Here is a 16813-nt window from a genome sequence, read left to right on the forward strand (position 1 = left end):
TAATAAACATCCAAAAGATATACATCATTTCATAAACCAAAAATCAATTCATACATAACACAAGTCTCAATCCAATACTTAAACTAATATCCTAACTTCTATATACTACTTTTGCCAAGGAAGTTATTGATGAGATCATGCAAAATCCTTACTTCGTTTTCTAGATATTGGACTCGATTCCTCAAGGAAGTTAGCTCAGCTTCACAGGTTGTTGTAGTCTCTTCCTTTCTCTTAGGTTCTCGAAAAATACTGCTACCTTTTCTCTTAGATTTCCCCCAAATACAGCAGTCTTCATCTATGTCACTGTCGTCAACGACGAGATTCATTATATCTTTTGTTAGAACATGAAATAAAACAAGTAAAATTCAGGCTTCTTGACCAAAAAATTATTGAGTCACTTTATTAGTAAACAAATCTCTTTACTCACCTGAAAATCAACCTGCGATTGAGACATATCTTTAGCCTGAGAAGAGACTAATTCCATTTCCTTTGTACCTTTACTTTCTCCAAGAAACTCAAGACCATCACTTGTATCCAACATCGGTGACTCATAGACATAACTCGAAAACCACTTACTTAGATCAGAAACTTCTGAGAATTCTGAAAACAGAAGTGAAGAACCACATAAATAAAATCAATGCAGTTAAAACAACAAGATATACAGATCTTCCCAACCAGCCAAGCAAATTTGGAAAACAGATTCCAAGAAAATGAGTTACCTTCACTATCATCCATCTCTTAATTCTTTCTATTCGCTCCTCTTTCACCTTGGTATCCTCTACATTGTCTTTGTCCTGAGTGCTTCCGTTAGTCTTTTTCTTTGGCTGCCCGACCTCCACTTTCTATCTCTCTCTTTAAGAGCACTTAGAGAAATCTTATGCAAGAAAAACATTAGAAGATAAAAAACTTAGGGAAATTAATAATCAACTAAGAATATCAGCATCTCTTGTCTATATATATATATATATATATATATATATATATATATAAAACTCTAGCAATCCAAAATCATAGACCAACACAACAATCAATTTGAAACACATATAGAGACAACAATAGCAATTCAAGCAGTTCCTGATCTTGCGAAAGATCAACACTTTATGTCAATTAAACATAACAGTCTACTCTACTTAGAATCCTACTTTCATAATCAGCTTAATGGTCCATATAAGCAGATTATTACACTTTCATCTACTTAGGATAATACATTCTCAGTTATTATACCCAATGGAACCTAAATACAAAGAAGGGGACAATGAAGCTTAAAAACTACACGGGCTAAAGAAGAAACGAACTTACTTCCATTGTAATGGTGAACACCAACTTTAGCAAGCATTGCGTAGTACTCAATCTCTGATTTTCTCAACGGTGGACAATTGTGGAGATTGCAATAATGTTTCCTGTGAACAAAACAAGAATAAACAACAAAAAGCTAAAACATTTAGGTATGCACACAAAAAGCTAAAACAAAAGTGGACAATTGTGGAGATAGCAATAATCATATATGAGTTGATAATTGTACCTCGAGACCAACTAATTAAAATCTTAAGGACCTTCCAAAGAAAAACCAGACCTCTTCTCTACTGTTCTACCTGTTAATGACCTCAAAGGTAGAATCTTAAGCACCTGCAAGTTTCAGCATCAACACCACAAAACAAAAATCAACACAAAACATTTCAAAACTCTAATTTTTATTCACAACAATTAGATTTTTATTCACAAAACAGTTCTAGTAATACTAATATCAAATAAGATATGTATAGCTAATAGGAATCAGCTTACAGAACGACAAATAATGTTAAGAAACAAGCAAGCCAATAATGAGGCAATTCGTCGAACACCTGGAGGGCATGAAAAGCATCATCAGAACTTCGGCCAAAAGCTTCTAAGAAATCAATCTAACCCAAATAGATCAACTGAACCCTAACAAAATCTAACTCAAGTGCTCATAAATCAATTGAACCCTAACAAAATCGTACATGCGGAGGAAAAAGAAAAGAATAAAGAGGGAGGAGGCTGACTTAATTGAATGGTGAAGCACCGAGCGTCGAAACTGGTTTGGGGTTTCAGGCCAACGAAATCAAAATCCAATATATCCAGAGCTGTATAATCGTAGGAAGAGAGTGAAGAGGTAAAGGAGAGCTAAGGAGAAGGGAATAATCTAGGAAGAAAAGAAGAATCGAGGAAGAAAGCGAAGAGGTAAAGGAGAGAAAGAGGATGGAGAAGATATATAGAAATTAGGGTGGAGGCCGGCGACGAGCTTTACGGTGGAGGCCGGCAACGAGCTTCACGGTGGAGGTCGGCGACGAGCTTCACACGAAATCCCAAATCTCTTTCTTCGATTTGGGATGTTTTTTTTTTTGGAGATATGTTTTCTATAGGGTAAAGTGAAGGGTTTTATTTTTTTGGACTTTGGCTTTAATTTTTTTGGATCAGAGCCATATGGCGCTAAGTGAATTATTTCGCTAAGTTTTGGCGGAACGAGTGATTTTAGTTTTTTATTTGGTGATTTTCTATCTTAGCGTTGTTTCAGTGCTATTATATAAAATTAAAATAAAAAACTTATCTTTCATAGCAGTCAAAGAAAATGAGCTATCATCATGTGCTATCAATGTGGAAATTTTTTGTAGTGGGAGCCAGGTAGCTTGTCGAAGATGATCGGAAACGTTAAAAGTAAAATGAAATATTAATGTCACATTTGTGACCACGGTTTAATATATACAGGCAAAGACATTTTGATCATTATATTAATTATAATACTTTTCCAAAGTGATATTTAAAGGTTCATAAAGTGGTCGAACGTAACCACTCACTTGCTGCATCAATTAAATAGTATTGAATCATAAACCATACTAATTTTGGGCTTTTTATGAATGTATGATACAAAATGTTATTTGTTGACATTGGTTCGATAAAATTGATATAAATAATTAATGCCCGCAAAAAAAAATAAAAAAAAAGAATAATAATTAATGCCCGCTCTGTGCATATATAGAATATATCATATCCGTAATTATACATGAAATTAATAAACAACTTTAGTCATTGAATCCAAATTTATTTTGAATTAGTGTAAAACTATTTTCTTTAACTAACCTTATCTGTGGAAGCCCCCTTGGCCCATTGGTTGACCAAGAGTTGATTAATGCTTCTACACCAAAAAGTCTAAGGTTCGAGTCCCAGGTATTGCGATTTATTAACAAATTTGCAGATTAATGGAGGCAAGTTTGCAAGAGATCTCCAGCGATGTACAATTATAGCCGTTCGTCAGGATTCTACGCAGAGAAGGAAGTGTCGCCAGGTCGTGGATCATTGAAGGTATTCATCAAGATTACGAATAAGGAAGTGAAGTCTGTCGTGAATCTAGTAAAGATCGGAAGGAATTGTCAGTTGTAGAATCGTCTATGTAACAGTTCTCATAATTTGTAATTAATAATAAATCTAGACGATAAAAAAAAAAAAAAACTAACCTTCTCTAACCATCAATGACTCAAATATTCAAAAATCTAAATTAAGGGGACGAGAATGAAGCTAGCCAGTCACCGAACGTGTGAAAAGAGTGGGGTCAAGCAAAGAGTATTCAACCAAGGTTTTCCACCGGTCTTAGAATTTCTGAATTTGTAATATATTTTTAGCAAAAGAGACAAAAAAAAAATTACGTATTGATCAAACAAATACATTTTTAGCATCATTAAACTAATAAAGAAGTTTTTTTTTTTTCCTCAACTAATAAAGAAGATATGACTTTATATCTAAACAAATTTAACTATAAAATTTAAAAAGCGAGCTCTTTCACTATAATTGTTTGTTTATTTAGTTGGGCCACTAATTCGAACAGGAGGACCTATCTAGTGTACCCACCAAAACAAGGATGCACTTGTTGCTCATATAATAAGAAAAAGGAGGACGTGGTTTTTAGTTGAAGAGCTGGAAGAGAAAGTACCAGAAAGTTCTTGCTTGCTGAAGAGTCACCACATTTCAAAGGATTTCGATCAAGATAATTGTTATTTAAAATTATTATTTTTTGCAAGATAAAATAGGATTTCAAAAATTTCGAAGGGAAAGATTGAAACTGAAATTGAATTTTACATCGGAATTAAGGGATTTTAGTTAGGGTTAGTCATTTTACATCTTTATTTGTCACAATCATTTTACACCTTATATATTAAAAAGAAAGTACATTTATAGAATTTAGTTTGATAAACTTACACATTTTACCATTGGTATTAAGAATTAAAAAAAAAAATTATTAAAGGTGAAAATATCTATACAATTGATAGTATTATTCTACAATCAAACAAAATCTACAAATCTATATGTTTCGGATTTTTTGTCGTGTAAATTGTCCACTTGAAAGTAAGATTTCCCACGTCATAACAAACACGATGGAAGGAATGTTGGAGTGTTTTCTCACGGTTCTCCGACGCTCAAATCAGACAAGAAAAAAAAAACAAAATAAGAAGCTATTTGTGGTTTCTTGGAAGCTTCCCAAACCCCTCCACTCCTTATTATTTCCACAGCACCGACCCTACTTAATAAGGACTTCCCAAACCCCTCCACTCCTTATTTCCACAGCTCGGAAGCTATTTGTCATTTCAACTTCATTATAAATAAGGCAACCCAAAAATAAAAACATCACGAGATAATAATGCTTTGAGTAATTAAAAATATAGACATTTGTGTGCCTTACGATAATTAAATTGAGCTCAATCTAGATCACCAATCCATCATCCATGCATTACGAAAGAATTATTCAATCATCTTATCGTTTAATATATTAATATTTCTTTATCATGCACATATTAGGATCCACCGGTTAGAATAGGACAGGTGGTGAACCCCGTTTGCGAACGAGAAGTACAACATATATTTTTCACCAAAAAAAGACAACGATGTTAGATTGTTAGTGAATATAGTCAGTTGTTATAGTTAGGTTACGAGAAACGCTCCTAATACATTATTAGCATGCCTAAGATACTAAAAAACCATGACCGAGTTTTGCTTTAAAATTATTATTTGTGATTACTCTTCATCGATTAATTTGTATAAAATATTATAATTAATTTGGTGTACAGAAAATACAAATTATATACGTTATTGATCCAAAAAAAAACCTCTAACACATGGGAGTGCTGCCCCACACCACATTAAAGATTCTATAAATGTGACCAGCAAACCAATAAGGACTAGGAAATACGTATACATAAGTAGTACTGTAACAAAAATAAGAGACAATAAACACTTTAATGAAGCGTAGTTTTTCACAAGATTCCAATAGTTATTCATGACAATTTAACTTTAGTTATTTCTACGTGGACCGCAATATCTCATGGATCCCTTATATATATGCGAAGCTGTGTTGCGACGATATACACAAGGCGAAGGAAACCTTAACCATTAGCCATGTTGTCTTCTGATCAAATCACACAGCGCATGAGTTCCGGTAATGAGATCATGGAGAAGGAGGAGGAGGAGGAGCACGGTGCGTACTCTTCCACCGTACACAGGCTTATCATCTTTACCAACGGCGGAGCTATGGGATTGCTTCAGGTGGTCACAAAACAATCATCAACCAACGAAGCAGACCGTAGAGCCATAATCCTCTGTTTCTTGGTCATCACTCTTATCTACACCATCCTTCGTGTCTGCGAAGTAAAGCTTCGAAACAAACCTAATATCAGTAACTTCGTTGGGCACGTAAGCCATCTCTTTGGTGCTCTCGCAGCTCTCACGCTTATCTATCTTATTTCGCCAACCTTCGCTCTTGTTGCTGTTTCTCTGTGGCTTGTTTGGTTCGTCGCTGTTATGTATGTCTCTTTTTCAGAGCTCGTATTCCCGGAGGATGACGCGGCAGATTCACCGGTGTGAAAAAGTATTAAGTCGATCGTCTGTGAGATATTCAATTCCCAATGGTTGGTAGCTTGATCTTGATATGTATATATAGTTCTTACTTCATACTATTGTTTCCCATGCATGGTCGGGCGTCTGGTTTAAGAACTCTGAAATAAAATAAGATTTATGTATTAAATTATTTCTGTATACTATTGGAGACCGTTGTCTGTTGTTTGTGACTTTTTGAGTTTGGACGTACAGTACATACTCTGTCGATTCGGTTCTTTTTTGTGGGAACTACTGGTCATTCGATTAAAGAAATGCTCTACAAAATCTATCACACACATACACGTGCGTTCCTTTGTTCTCTAAATGACCAGACCAATATATTAGTATTTCTCAGGGTATCTGTCCCTCTTTTTTATCATTCGATTTTCCGGTTACATGTAAGATTCAAACGGTAGTTCGTTGATTACCTTAGAGACAATAAAAATACTGTTACTTTTATAAGCAATTGCAGATTATTTTTGTTTTCCTTATATTTTGCATTTTTTCTACGAAATAGATGATCTTTAGTCAGTAGTTTCTTTTTACTGACATGCACAAGTTTTAAGACTGCAAAAGCATTTTGATCTACGTATGTTTTTATTTTTATTTTTATAAATCCTTAACTGATGGATACTCTATTATTTTAAGAGTCGAGTAATATAATTGAAAAGGTTACTATCAGTAACAAAACAGAATATACAAATAATGATATGTTCGTTTCTAGTAGGGACAAAATAGAATTAACATGATTGTGGAATCAAAAGTGACGAAATGAAAATGTTAGGGAAATTTCCTAAACTTCTATTTTTAGTTTATTTCTTAAACTACCACCAAAGTGGTAAAACTCCAAAAAGAAAAAAAATACATCAATTTCCTTTAGAGGAAATCTTCGTAAGCTTTCTATAAATTCTTTAAAAATGCCGAAAGCATATTCTAATATGACCTACTTTCCACTCCAACCGGCTTTGAGCAGTGGCGGATCTAGGAAAATTGTTTCATGCTGTCAAACTTACAAATGAGTTGAGTTCTAATAATTGGGTTGGGTTCAAGCTTCATAATTAAACTGATATATATTAAAAAAATTAATGTAATTAAAACGTTTTTAAAATTTTAATGGTGTCAAATGCACCCATAATCATTAACGTGCGTCCGCCACTGGCTTTGAGCTGGGTACTTTCGTAAACATTCTTAGAATTTATTTTATTTTTGGTTAATGTTATCGTAAAGTAAACTGTGGAATTTATTATATTCCACAGTTTTGTTTTTGGTTTATGTTTTCATAAAGTACTTAAGTATTGAATCATGCAGACATTTGACTAATTATATATTCAAAGAATTCGGTTAATAAGAAATAGTTTTTAAAATGTTAAAAAGTTCCTCCTCCAAAAAAAAAACTACGGCATATAATTGGATGACTATAAAATTCTATCTAACGAGTAAAAGAGACGGACGATCTCCACTTTATGATATTCCTTTGGACCATTTTTGAGTCATTCTTCTTTTCTTGTTTCTCCTCTTTAATATCATGACATGAATATTGACAAAAAGGCAGATCTCCACTTGTGTTGTTCTTGTCCGCATAAAATATGGTTTTATTTTTATTAATTCTTTTCACTTTAAAAATCATTTCATTTTTATTTTATTTTCTAGCGAAAGTTTTGTTGTTTCTTTCCATGTTGAGGCAAAATTACAGGCATATATAGCTAGACAATCGTAAGAATATATTGATTTAATTTATTTTGTTTAGTATAAAAGAGATCATATATGTTAAATTAAATATAGAATATATTATTCAAATAACTTATAAACATACATATATTTTCCTAAGATTTAAAGTCGTACGAATTATCATCTGAGGAGCGACCCCACCTAATCAGCGAGTCAACGACAATGTGTGCCCGCCATACAATGCTTTTAAACTTTCGTGAGTCATAGTGAGTCATAGTGAAAGCTCCTAAAACCACAAGTCATAATTTCGAATTTTATAGTGAAAGCTACAAAGCCTATTATTATATATATATATAATCATTAGACTTTTCATCACGATTCAAGAGTCCTATTTTCAATTTCTATATTCGCCACCTGATTCTGGTTCGATCTCCTACAAGGCTACAGCTACAAGCATACCCGCATTGGAGTACCACACATTCTCACACGAACCAAAAGGCCCACATGTACAATATATATATCACATAAGTTTACCGGACCCTCAAATTGATTGATGGAGTTCAATGACCGACAGATACTACTTTCACTAAAAGCAATGTTCAATTTGATTCTTCTTTTTTGAGTTCCATTTGCAGTTGTAAGAAAGACGGTTTTTGTTTGGTTACCTGAAACCAAAAAAAAAGAAAAAAAATTTCCTTTCAAAAGACCTTAATTAATTTTCCATTTTGAGGTTTCTTCACTAATTGTTGTTTTTTTCCCTCTTTGCCCAAAAAATCTTGTCGTTCATTAATTTGAATCAGTAAAAGTAAAACACATCTCGTTTGGTTTGACAATTGACAAATATCGTTTAGGTCTTTATAGCCAATAGGTAATACATGAATATTGAGTGGAAGATTCCTTTAGTTTACCAATCAAATCTAAAGATTTAAAAATCTAAAAAGATAATGATAGTTAGAAAAAAAATAGATTCAAGAGAAGTTCGGAAGTTTTACTAAAAAGAAAATTATATTCATGCAAAAATTATAATACTATAACGCAAGGCCGGTCCTAGAGACCAGGTAGAGGGAAAACAATGGTCTAATAAAAAAACCATCAATATATAAATATGTCTTAATTCCCATTAGAAACTATCTTAGAAGAGGCCCCAAAATATAGTTTTAGATTAAGCCTCATAAATTTCAGAGCCATCTATGATATCACGTGTTGATGAACGATACTAAATGTCGTTTGCAGTATAAAGTATGTAGACTGCATCGAGTTCTATTATGGAAATAATTTATTTTTGTCATCTATGACATCAGAATTAGAAATATTTGATTTAATTATATTATGATGTAGACTACCTGCAACATATACGATTACGATGAACAATTTTCACGAACAACGATTCTACGATGCAGTTCCCCATAACGTTCAGATCCACAACGGACGGTTCTGCATATACGACATACGATAAACATGTTCTTTCCGTAACGCACGAGACCACGGCTCTTCCTGTAGTACTCTGAAACTTCCGGTAAACTTTGCATCGATAATCTGAAAGAAATTATGTTATCTAGGATTTGAACCCTAATGTAGAAGCCTTTAAACTCTTCCACATATGGAAATTAATTTAGATATCAAAAGTCTTTTACAAGTAAAGAGCTTTTAATCACTATGAAGTCATTTATATATATTCCATATCGTTGTGAATATTTGGCAAAAAATGAAACGAGAAGTATGTAAGGAAAAATAAAAAAAAAACTAAAAAATAAAGGACATGATGAAAAAATGGGCGACACTTTCTTCCACCGGTATCTCTTCCGATCTATGGTTTTCCTTCGGATGGTGACGTTATCCGTGTTCGTGCTTACACCGGCGACAAACATTCACCACTTTCATGTCAAGTGGATATCAGATCCGAAGGCAGAAGCGAACCCGTCTCATGGGACGGTAATACCTCTGGTCGATGAAAAAGGAACCGTTTTGTGGGAGTCTCAAGTCTATATACCATGTCTCATCCGGTCCTCCGTGGTGAAGGTCTTTTCCGGCGAAGTCGCCGAGGCATATCCGGTATGTATTACCGAGTTTTTATCGAAACTAACATATTTTGTTAGTTTTATGGTAGTCTCCGAAGACCACTGTTTCGTGGCTTTTCGATGGTTGATACAAATCTCTTTGGATTTGTTAATGAGACAACGACCACCACGAAAACCGCCATGGAATCAACCCACAACGGAGGATGGAGATGCGATTATGATGCGAATCAGAAGATCAGATCAACAACAAGTATGGGTTTACGCTACAATCACAAAACTTCATATCTCTTTCTTCAGGAGAGTTCCCAAATCTAGGGTCTTGCGATGTAACGGATGGATCGCAGACTTTGACTTTCGAAAGCGTAAAAGATGGTGCATCGATAAAAAGAAGATGTTTCCCAAGCTAGAGAGTCACACAAGATTGACGGATACGACGAAAGCAACTAAGCATATCATTCGGATTGCGGCGCTTGAACTTTTTTGCTTTTTCGTTACAAATCTATTTGATTGTGTTTATATCCTTATGTTTTAACAATGTAATCTTTGGTTCACATTAATAAAGTTACGATTTGATGTTAAAAAAAAAAAAAAAAAAAAGATGAAAAAATGATTATCAATTTAGGTATAAAACATATTTTAACAAAAAATATTTAGTTATAAAACATTTAAAAACAATTAGGTATAAAAAGGTCGTTGTCATGGCCTTTGCTTTCGTCTTCTTATATGACTTGTTTTCATCCTCTCCGCCGTGGCGTACGACTACACTTTCAACGAAATCAAGATCATTTTCTTTGAGGCAAACTTATCTCGCGTCGGTTCAACGCAGACTAACATATGTGATCGTTTTGTTCCTTTTTAAAACTAAAAATGTATATAACGTTTTAAAAAGAAAAACTTTCAGTAGAATTTTCTTAAACAAATGTTTGATATGATTTTCACAAATCGTTGATTGAATAACATAAAACTTTACATAATTTGGAACTATTTTAAAGTGAATTCTATATTCAACTAGATAAGCACACGTCCGATGGACGGATTTAAATTTTTTAAAATTAAAATCAAATCTAACAAAAAATTAATTAACAACGTTGTAAATAGAAATTTTCTTTCAAAAGTAAAGAAAATATTTATTTTTTTCACTGCTGCATTGTTTCTTTAACCACTAAAATTCCTAATTCAAAATTATTTCGAATAAAAGATTTATCACATAGCAATAACTTATCGTATATTTATACGGAGAACTAAAATTAAAAATATTCATCATAAAGTTGGCGAATGAAACCAAAGTGGTTTTTAATTAGACACGTTAAAAATATAAAGATGATAAATCGACTAAATCCCTTAGCCTTCCAAACTAACGTTGCGGGTTCGATTCCTATATATTCGATTGCAATGACTTTATGATCAATCAATAAAAATTGATAAATTCAAAAAATTATAAGCACGATGCTATATGAATCTTATATAATTCAAATATGAACATAGAAATTTAAATAAACAATTTTGAAATAGTATAATTAAATTGAAAATATCAAAAACAAAGAAGAAGCATATATGGTTCTTACATATTCAAGAATTTCAAATAAACAATATAAAAATTTACTTAAAATCATCACATATTTCTAATTAGAAAATAAAATTGATATAAATAATGTAAATTTGTAATTTAAATAATGACATATGTCGCTATCTAAAATCATTAGAACTATGATATATTATAAATCTTATATAATGTTGATTCCGAAAATCACACAATGAATTTGTTTAAAGGGGGAAAACAAATTCAATTAACTCTCTTGCTATTAAAGATCAAAGACTCGATAAGAAGGGGTGAATTTTATTGCTTAGAGACAACGATATGGTTTAGCTCAAAAACAATTAGGGTTTTTTGTGCAAAGTTGTGGATCCTTTGAATAGAGGACAAACCCCCCTATTTATACATAATTAAGGCGGTTTAGAGATAAGTTAATCTTCTAAATTGATAAAGCTGAATCTTCAATCTTTCATTTCTTTTCGGGATTCTCCTTATTCTTCTAGGAAAATCTCCTTTTATCTTGAATGAGGAAGTTTTTTGCAGGCGATCTTCCGTACTTGAGTCGAACTCGCCTGGCGATCTCCGCTTCCAGCCCATTAACAGGCTTAACCGGGATTTTCCGGTTTAAATCGGATTCCCAATTTAATTCGCAATTCGTCCGGTCTAAGCCGGTATTTTCGGAGGTGCTAATTCCTGCACCAACATATAATTTAAACTGAACATAGAAACCAAAATAAATAATTTAAAGATACAACAGTTAAACTAAAAATAAAAAATTATAAACACGATGATATATGAATCTTTGATAATTTAAATATGAAAAGAGAAATTGAAATAAACAATCTAACAATACTACAATCATAATTGAGGACAAACAAAAAACACAGTTAAGTAAAAAACATATTACAAAAAGGAAGAAAAATTGATCATTCATATTTCTAATTGAAAAAATAAACTCAAATAAATAATATTAGGATTAGTTTAATTAAATCATCATATATTTCTAATTGGAAAAGAAATTGAGATAAATAATATCAAATTTTAAATTAAATCATGACATATGATAAAATTTTTGACTGATAACTGTTCATGATACTATTAATTACTAACTTTGAGAAAAAAATAGATCATATTAGTTATATAATAACTAGGGGTGTCAAAATGGATAAAAGTTAATGGATCAATCCAAACCAATCTAATCCATGTATATAATGAATGAGAAATTTGGATACTAATGGATTAATGGATTAGTGAGTTTAATGAATTGGACTGAAATGGTTTATGTTAGAATGAATTAGTGGATTACTCATAACCAACCAATAAAGATTAAACATTCAAAATCAAATGTCTAAACCAAATATAATCAAATCAAATGTCAAAACCGATTTTAATAAACCAAAGTAAACGTGATTTAACTATTAAATCCATGAAATAAATTTTCCCGCCAAGACGTGATTCAACATTTTCTCGCCAAAAACGCAATTCCGTAAATTTTTCCCGCCAAAACCGTGATTCCGCATTTTCCCGCCAAAAATGTGATTCCATGATTTTCCCGCCAAAAAGTGATTCCACATTTTCTCGCCAAAAACGTGATTTCGTATTTTTTTCGCCAAACCGTGATTTCGCATTTTTCCGCCAAAATGTGATTCCGTGATTTTCCCGTCAAAAAGTGATTCCACATTTTTCCGTCAAAAACGTAATCATGTTTTTCCCGCCAAAAACATAATTCCACATTTTCCCGCCAAAAACATAATTCCGTAATTTTTCCGCCAAAAACGCAATTCGACATTTTCCGCCAAAAAAACAATTTTTCATTTTCCTACCATACATAATTCCGGAATTTTCCCACCAAAAACGCAATTTCACATTTTCCCATCAAAAACATAATTCCGTAATTTTCCCGCCAAAAACGCGATTCCGCATTTTTCCGCTAAAAAGCGATCCACATTTTCTCGCCAAAAACGTGATTCCGTATTTTCCCCTGCCAAAAGCGTGATTCCGGATTTTCTCACGAAAACGTGATTCCATGATTTTCCCGCCAAAAACATGATATCATAACTCATTTATGTCATTAATTATTATTTGTAATATTATATGATGATAATATTTATTAATTAATTAATTATTTTATTTTCATGGATTAACTCATTTAACCATTAAACCATCAAATAATTGGATTAATAGATTGACTCAATTCATTTAACAAATGAGTTGGATCAACACAAACCATTTAAGCCTAAACTCATTGGATTATGGATCGGTTTGAATCGGTTTATCCATTTTGACACCCCTAATAATAAAATTTGCCTGATTTTTTTTTTGTTTAATTGAAATATATATTCTTAACTACAAAATCATATATTTTCCTTATTATTATCTTTTGACATTTTTTAAATTATTTATAGAAATATTAATTATTTACAATTATCCTTATAATTATATTTTAAATTTTTAATTATTTAAATTTATAATTACTTACAATTATCTTTTTTATTTTAAAAAGAAAATTTTTGTTTTACACGTGTCAAAATCTAAGATCGATATATTTGACACGTGTCACGATCCTATGAATTACTAACTTTGAAAACTATACTTTATATAATAAGATAACATCATATTATTTTAAGGAATATAAGCTATCTCCTTATTATTGTATAATCAAACTATATTAAACATCATAAAACATTCTGCCTACCAAAAAAAAAAAACATTCTGTTCCAAAAGTTACCCAAATCATGAAATCATATCAACGCAGAAAGTCATCCAGTTTTGGTTATAAAAGACAACACTAACCATTGGGCCTACGTTGAAGTCCAGAGCAAATAACGGCCCATATACTTCTTAGGGGTAGTTTCGTCAATACCAATAGTTCCAAATTCCGCGTTTCGTATGGGAGAGAAAAAGAAGAAAAACTAAAAAGAGTCCAACCACATCAGTTTGCTTTCACAGTAGAGTCGGTGCTCTCTCTTTTTTCTTCTCTCTTTCTTCAACCTCTCGCCGGATCTCGGCGATCTTATCGGAGACAAATCTATCAGTATCGTGAATCTAGGATCTCTAACCAACGATGAATCGCCACCACGATCCCAATCCTTTCGATGAGGAAGAAGAAATCGTCAATCCTTTTTCGGTAAATACTTTTTCTCTTTCTTCTCTATTTTTGTCGATTTTTTGGATTTTCTGCGTTCGCGACGGTAGAGGAATCCAGATCTCTCTCTTATTTGAACGTTTTTATTTAGTTTTGGTCGAAATGGAATATAGCAGAAAACTGAGGACTGTAGACTTTGTTTGACTACGAAAGGCTCTTTTCTATTTCGAAATGATCTTTAACAGTGTTGAGATTATGGATCTCTCGATGTTTCTTCGTGATACTGAACTATATATGTGGATCTGGAAACTAGGTTGAAATTTGTCTATATATGCTTGATGCTTTGTGTTATTGGTGCTTGACATTTGATAGGTTATTGATTCTTTTTGTAATCATTGATTAATTTTGCAGAAAGGTGGTGGAAGAGTTCCTGCTGCATCTAGACCAGTTGAATTTGGCCAAAGCCTTGATGCTACTGTTGATATTCCATTGGATAATATGAATGTAATCACATTAATATCTACTAAACTTATGAACCTTTTTCACTTGGATTTACCTTACATGTTTGTTTGATTGATGCAGGACTCTTCACAGAAACAGAGGAAGCTTGCTGACTGGGAAGCTGAGCTGAGGAAGAAAGAAATGGTTTGTATCATTTATATGACTTTGTCAAACATATCTTCATTGTGCTTCTTAAATTTCTATTGATTGATGTTCTTTTGTATAATGTTCTCTCAGGATATCAAGCGAAGAGAGGATGCTATCGCTAAATGTAAGCAAATGACAACTTGATGACTATATTATTCATTAGTTTTGACAGTTTTGACTCGCCTAAATCTCTGTAAATGTCGTGGTGGATGATAACTAACCGTAGTCGTTAAATTGTGTTGCAGCTGGTGTGCAGATAGATGATAAAAACTGGCCACCGTTTTTCCCCATCATACACCATGACATTGCTAAAGAGATACCAGTTCATGCACAAAAGCTGCAGTATCTGGCTTTCGCTAGCTGGTTAGGTAAGTCTAATTTAGTTTGTCTGTCTTTTTTTATTACATGTATCTAATGTGATGAATTGATGGGATTGTATTTGACTCTTCGAGTTTTAAAATTTCAGGTATAGTTCTGTGTCTGGTATTCAATGTCATTGCAACGATGGTCTGCTGGATTAAAGGCGGAGGTGAGCCTACACTATATTATTATAATACTTTATTTTTTGAGTGTAACTATTTTTATGAAATTTGGCTTGGATTTGATTGAACTAGTACTGATTTTCAAATATTAATGATAGGTGTTAAAATCTTCTTCCTGGCCACGATATATGCGTTGATCGGATGTCCACTTTCTTACGTACTGTGGTACAGGCCACTCTACCGAGCCATGAGGTAATACTCCTTTTAACTAGTTCCCTTCCATTCGTTTTAATACAAATATGAGTCCATTTCTACCGTGCATTGATAATGTTTAAAAAGCCAGGTCATATAATTGAAATACTTTTTACGACCTTGTAGGACTGACAGCGCTTTGAAGTTTGGTTGGTTTTTCTTCACCTACCTGGTGAGTTTGTAAAAACAATTTATATTTTACCTATAAGCAGATATACTTCCCATGTTCCATATGATTGACCTTAGCTCTTCACAGATTCACATTGGCTTTTGCATTGTTGCCGCCATTGCCCCTCCGATCTTTTTCCATGGAAAATCATTAACGTAAGCTTTCCAATAATAGCCTTAGCCTACTATTACGTTCGAGTTTTCTGTTACTTCATATGTAGTTGGTTAGTCTAGTGAGGGCTTTAATTAGAAAGTTCTAAGTTGTTCTGATAGGTTTATTAATATGGAGTTGTTACTTAAGAATGGGAATTATGACTACCAGTAAAAGTGAGAATCTTGCTGTGTTTTTCACCTCTGTAAAAATTTTGCGGTCAGAAAAACCTTACAATCGTCAAATTAATGCTCTATATTGTAATACTTTAGAAGATTCCGTGTCTCTCTATGTTTTGTTACCTTGAGATTAACATTGTTCCCACTGTCTTTGTGATCAACAGGGGTGTGCTTGCAGCAATTGATGTCATCTCAGACAGTTTATTAGCCGGGGTACGAGCCATACATCCATTTTATATTTCATCACAACGCCTATAATATATTTCAATGTGTGAGGCTAATGAATGATTGCAGATCTTCTACTTTATCGGATTCGGTCTCTTCTGCTTGGAGTCACTTCTGAGTCTATGGGTTCTTCAGGTAAGCCTTTGATTCATACTCTTCATGGCTTCTTCAAAAACTGTCGACACTGAATGAACCGGTAAACATCTGAACTGATCGGGTTTCCCATTTTGGCTCTGCAGAAAATTTACCTCTACTTTAGGGGAAACAAGTGAAAAGGAGATAGAGAGGAAGATGATGGTAATTTTTCCCTTACAAGAAAAGGTTTGAAGTGTATCTCGTATGAATGTAATTACCATTTTACCATTGATGCGTTTTGTTCGGCCATTTCTATAGGTTTTTTTACTCTGTTCTCCTCTGGTCTGTAATATACCAATATCGTCTCTGAACGTTTGGGAGTTTTTCGACGTAGTAGTCTATTAAGACAAAAAATCATAGCCATGAATTTATTACTACTCACTTCGGT

General features: G+C 32.9%; 2 protein-coding genes and 1 long non-coding RNA gene across 3 annotated transcripts; 2 read left to right on the forward strand and 1 right to left on the reverse strand.

Annotated features, from left to right (window-relative positions):
• Window positions 1-2380, reverse strand: LOC9327026. Its single transcript, XR_002329011.1, has 7 exons — window positions 2022-2380; window positions 1783-1841; window positions 1523-1626; window positions 1300-1400; window positions 720-874; window positions 428-600; window positions 1-303 (listed from the first exon to the last, which is right to left on the reverse strand). It is a non-coding gene; the product is annotated as an uncharacterized LOC9327026 (long non-coding RNA).
• A 6938-nt stretch (window positions 2381-9318) lies between these two features.
• LOC9327027 lies at window positions 9319-10107 on the forward strand. The gene is made up of 2 exons (XM_021013676.1): window positions 9319-9600; window positions 9720-10107. Exons 1-2 carry the CDS (start codon window positions 9319-9321, stop codon window positions 9879-9881), a joined length of 444 nt encoding a protein of 147 aa, XP_020869335.1. The 3' UTR covers window positions 9882-10107.
• A 3883-nt stretch (window positions 10108-13990) lies between these two features.
• Window positions 13991-16804, forward strand: LOC9327028 (secretory carrier-associated membrane protein 4). The gene is made up of 12 exons (XM_021015119.1): window positions 13991-14227; window positions 14597-14689; window positions 14768-14830; window positions 14924-14957; window positions 15079-15201; window positions 15300-15362; window positions 15474-15567; window positions 15694-15739; window positions 15824-15891; window positions 16230-16278; window positions 16360-16425; window positions 16530-16804. The coding sequence occupies exons 1-12, from the start codon at window positions 14165-14167 to the stop codon at window positions 16560-16562; spliced, it is 795 nt and encodes a 264-aa protein (XP_020870778.1). The 5' UTR covers window positions 13991-14164; the 3' UTR covers window positions 16563-16804.
• Window positions 16805-16813: the final 9 nt, after the last annotated feature.

The sequence above is a fragment of the Arabidopsis lyrata genome (genome assembly GCF_000004255.2).
Source record: "Arabidopsis lyrata subsp. lyrata unplaced genomic scaffold ARALYscaffold_1, whole genome shotgun sequence".
Classification (NCBI taxonomy): Eukaryota; Viridiplantae; Streptophyta; class Magnoliopsida; order Brassicales; family Brassicaceae; genus Arabidopsis; species Arabidopsis lyrata.